The sequence below is a fragment of the Lactuca virosa genome, chromosome 4 (genome assembly GCF_052849685.1).
Source record: "Lactuca virosa cultivar CGN04683 chromosome 4, Lactuca_virosa_CGN04683_v6, whole genome shotgun sequence".
In the NCBI taxonomy this organism is placed as follows: Eukaryota; Viridiplantae; Streptophyta; class Magnoliopsida; order Asterales; family Asteraceae; genus Lactuca; species Lactuca virosa.
In genome coordinates, this window is record NC_136429.1 from 95,196,492 (window position 1) to 95,201,465 (window position 4,974).

Here is a 4,974-nt window from a genome sequence, read left to right on the forward strand (position 1 = left end):
ACATAAACATCAAGACTCACTCCCATCATCATCATCTTCTTCTTCTTCAGATTCTTCTTCATTTTCAGACACTGACACGTCACCAAGATTCTCAATCATATTCATAACCTCCACTGTGTCATCCAAATAATACTCTGCCCTACTTGGTTTCTGTCCCACAGTACATGCAAACACTGATCGATTATTCACATTCAAAATGACACCTCCTTTTATGGCATCCCCAATCATCACAAACATATCTTCGTCACTTCTATCATCCCCCACACACAACACAAAATCAGCCCTTCTTTCTTTCTTAAACATCGATGAAAATATCTTCTCTGCCACTAAACCCTTCGTCACACCCTACAACAATAACAACCAACTTTAGTCACTCAAATAATTCAACTCGAAGTATGGGTTACGAAATGAGTAAATATCATAAAAGACCTTATATTTTATGGTTTTTTTCAGGATTAAACCTCAACTTTATTTTTTTCTGAAAAATACCTAGCAGTTTTTCATTTTTTTCAATTCGACCCTTTTAGCTTTTTTTTTTTTTTTTTGGAAAAGACTTGTAAAATGTGAGGGTTTTTTTTTTTTAAAAGGTTAATCTAAAAAAAGACCATATACTTTGTGCTTTTCCGGGATTAAACCTTAAATTTATTTTTTGCCTGAAAAAAACCATGTATTTTTTTATTTTTCCGGAAAAAGTCCTCAACTTTGTACTTTTTTCCGAAAAAAACCCTCAACCTTCTAAATGCTTCCAAATAAACCCTAACCTTTTTAGTTTTTCTCAAAAAAACCCCTCACATTTCATGATTTTTTAGGAAAAAAATGATCAGATCGGAGAAAACAAAAAAATATGTTTTTTAAGGCAAAAAATAAATGAGGTTTAATCCCAAAAAAACACAAAATATAAGGTTTTTTTAGATTAACCCTCAGAAAAAAAATATAAATATAAAATGAGGGTTTTTTGGGAAAAATATAAAAAATTTTGAGGATTTTTTCAGAAAAAATTAATAGGTTCATGGTTTTTGTTCTTGGAAAAAAAAAAAGTTGTGGGATTTTTCGGAAAAAATGAAAAAAAAAACAAAAAAAAAGTCTCTTTTAGGAAAAAAAAAATATAAGGTTTAATCCCGAAAAACTCAATATGTAAAGTTTTTTTTTATGATATTAACCCTTATGAAACGAAATCAACCAATAGAATACCTGTGGTTTGACTTCAACAATATATTGACCGCTTTTGACCACAACCGGTTCATTAGCAAGAACACTTTCTAAATGATCCAACATTTCCTTCGCTTGGGCCGACCCGAAACCCGGATCCGCATCCTGATGATGCCACACCAACGCACTTTCTTTCCTTTCAATATACGACCCGTCAGTCGCATCCGTATATAATCTCATCACCGGTTCCGCCATCTGCATCCACCCAAAATTCATCCCTTGCGCACACGTCTCCCATTCTTTCTCCCCCGGCCACCTGTCACCAATCATATCAACCCTTCAGCATTTACCCAAAAGGGTAAAACCGTAAAATAACAAATTCTTACCTTATAAAGTAACCATGTTCAGCTGCAATTCCAAGCCTCTCACACGGAGCAAACCATTTAGCAAGATCTTCTCTCCCTCTTCCACTAACAACAAACACCGTGTTTTTCGGGTCGTTACATAATTTTTTTAAAATCGAAATGACTTCGTGACTCGGGCGTTTATCAATCGATGATTGTGGCATCACAGTGCCATCATAGTCTAATAAAATAGCTCGATTTTGAGCGTGTTCGTATGCGGCCACGATCGCGCCACTTGTCAACTTCCTGAACATCGGATCGAGGGCGACGACTCTGAACCCGAAGCTCAATCCGATTCCCCAACATCGTCTTCTGAAATGTTCAACGCATGTTCTCTCAAGGTCTTGAAAGAAGCTTCTAGACCAATAACTAACTTCATGGCTGCTTACGTATTTATAATGCTTCTCATGTCTCATTTGTTTTTCAAGGTCGGAAGTTGAAATAGCTTCATACATGGCTTCTGATGTGGCGTCCACGTTCCATGGGTTCACACGTATGGCCCCACTTAAAGAAGGTGAACACCCGACAAATTCGGATACTACTAACATGGATTTTTGAGGGGAATTTGACGAATCTGACCCTGAGATACCTTGTCTACATACGATGTATTCGTATGGGGTTAGATTCATTCCGTCTCTAATGGCTGTGACAATTGCAGCTTCTGAAATTGTGTAGTAAGCGGCTTTTTCTGTTAAAGAAAGTGGGGTGTCGATAAGTATGATTGGATTGTAATTACTCCCTGGAATCCCCAATTCCTGATTGATTCTTTCAGTGCTTGTTCTTATTTCAGCTTCGATTTCTTCCACATGGCGACCTTTTCCACGAGCTGGATTCAAGATTTGGATTAAGATTGCGCGTCCAATCCATGATCGGTGTGATTTCAGCATTTGTTCCATTGCTAAGACTTTTAGGTTTACGCCTTTGAAGGTGTCCAAATCATCGACACCTAAGAGAATTGTCTTTCCTTGGAATTGTTGTTGAAGCTCGTGGACACGTGTCTGTTTTTCGGGTTGTCTTAATATGGATTCCATTTGTCCCATGTGGATTCCACTTGGCATGATTTTGATTCCGATTGTTCTCCCGTAGTATTCCAATCCGATGTAGCCTCGTTTTGATTGGTATTCCAACCCGAGCATTCTGCTACAGCAAGAAAGAAAATGTCGGGCGTAGTCAAATGTGTGGAACCCTAGAAGATCGGCGTTTAGAAGTGATTTGATGATTTCTTCTCTTACCGGTAAAGTTCTGTAGATTTCTGAAGATGGGAATGGGCTATGGAGGAAGAAACCCATTCTGAGTCTATTGAAATGTCTTCTTAAGAAAGATGGAAGTACCATTAGGTGATAATCATGAATCCAGACGTAATCATCATCTGGATTTATAACTTCGATTACCTTTTGAGAGAATATTTTGTTTGCAGCTACATACGCTTCCCATAAAGACCGGTCAAATCTACCACCATGGCTGGCTGAAAACGGTAGTCTGTAATGGAAGAGCGGCCATAGATGTTGCTTGCAGAATCCGTGATAATACTTGTCTAAAACATCGGGAGGGAGAAACGCTGGAACACATTTGAATCTCTCTAGCAAAATCTGTGAAACATCGTCTTGTTCGTTAAGATCAATGTCAGCCCTAAGTGAGCCTACGTAGATAACCTCCATTTCATCAGGCAAACCATCTTTTATGTGCTTATATAAAGAATTCTCATCCCAGGTGAAGCTCCATGATGATTCGCCATTATCATCGATTTTCCGTGTAGCTTTAATCGGGAGTTGATTGGCTACAACGATTAACCTATCCGCCATAACTGTTGAAGGGGCGTCGGATGAAACGCTGCGAGCTTGATCATCGTCGAGCTCTGTTAGAACTCCGGGGACAGTCATTGTCCTGGAGATCATCTTCCTTCTGGGTTCTTCCATAGCTGGGAAATTCCCGTTAGCTAGATCTAACAAGTTTGCATACGATTTCGAAATCATTTTAATTTCGACCAGAATTCACCAAACCCCTAATTCTAATCGAAATTGGAAACCCCAGTCGGAGTAAACAATGATCTGCAATTGGGCAAACAAGCATCAACACATTAAAAGAAACACATAGATCCAAGAAATCCAACAGAACCCTAACAAACTCAAAAACCCAAGTCAAAATCGGCATAGGTCAGTCAACGATACATTAATTGGAATCCAAACAGAAACAAAACAAAACAAAACACAAACCAATCGCAATTGTTTACATAAAGAAACATAGAAATCAGCATCGAAACCTTGAGATACATGTCAAGAACATTAAAGAAAACAAAAACAAAAAGAGCTTTGTCAGGGAAACTGACCTGTATGATTGAGATGAGATGAAAAGTGAGATGGAAGTCAGAAGAAAATCTAGGGTTTGATCCTAAATATATGTGTGAGATGGATCTTGAAGGTGCTGGTGTTGTGGAAAAGCTGTTGTTAGAGAAGAGAAGTAGAGAGGATTGAGATTATTTAAATGTGAAGAAAGGAAAAAGAAAAAAGGAAAATGAAAAATGAAGGTGAAATGGGGGAAGGAAGAAGGGGATAAGGTCGGCCAGCAAAGAAAGTAGGGATGCCAACTGGAATTTTTGCGTCACGCGCTTGTTATGACAGGCGGACGTGTCAGTCCTCTTGGTCTTCACGTGTTCCTCTATCTTGTAAATTTTTAATTAAATTCAAAAACAAAAACAAAAAATAAAGACGTGAGGAGGTGTCTAGATCACCAAAAAGCTAATGCAATTTCGAAAAGGATGTTTATTTATCAAATATAGTTTTTAAATTACGAAAAATAGAAGTATTTCTATTTTTATAGCTGTATACAAATATCATTACACCATTTGTTCATATAATAATGATAATAAAAATATGTTGAAAGAAATGAATAGATTTATGGGTTCAAATGCTCCCAAGTCCTACCATATATGTTATGTTGAAAAGGGTGTTACAATAAATAGTAGTTATTAGTATTATTTTTAGTTTGCTTTTTGAAGTTGAGAATCTTCTTAATGATTTAGGAGGGTAATAAGGTTTCAATTTTGTCTATATTAGGTCCTTATCGTCTTTTTTGTATATATTATATCAACATGGTTGTTATAACCGTTTAAATTTCTTCCCTCTTACGGTGTGTACAAAAAATGTCGTCCCTCTTACCGTGTGTACAAAACATGGTTGTATATATTTTGTCTATATTAGATCCATATGGTCTTTTTTGTATACATATTATATCAACATGATTGTCATAATCGTTTAAATGACGACATTTAAACGGTTATAACAACCATGTTGGTGTAATGTGTACAAAAAAAACCCTAGAGACATAATGTGGATAAAACCTTATTACCCACCTTGGTCATTAACGCTTAAAAGCTTTTAGAATAATTAAATAAATGGACATTATGATTTACAAAAAATAATAA

At 36.7% G+C, this 4,974-nt stretch overlaps 1 protein-coding gene across 1 annotated transcript in view; it reads right to left on the reverse strand.

Moving 5' to 3' along the window:
- The window catches only part of LOC145106497 (putative alpha,alpha-trehalose-phosphate synthase [UDP-forming] 7), a 4,395-nt gene extending 324 nt beyond the window's left edge, over positions 1-4,071 (reverse strand). The window contains exons 1-4 of the mRNA XM_079043461.1: positions 3,880-4,071; positions 1,536-3,601; positions 1,192-1,465; positions 1-345 (exon numbers count right to left, since the gene is read on the reverse strand). The exon at positions 1-345 is cut by the window's left edge and continues 324 nt beyond it. Of these exons, the coding sequence (XP_078899587.1) occupies positions 10-345; positions 1,192-1,465; positions 1,536-3,526 (2,601 nt within the window). The 5' untranslated portion in view covers positions 3,527-3,601; positions 3,880-4,071 and the 3' untranslated portion in view covers positions 1-9. The remainder of the gene's footprint in view (positions 346-1,191; positions 1,466-1,535; positions 3,602-3,879) is intronic.
- Between the last annotated feature and the right edge of the window lie 903 nt (positions 4,072-4,974).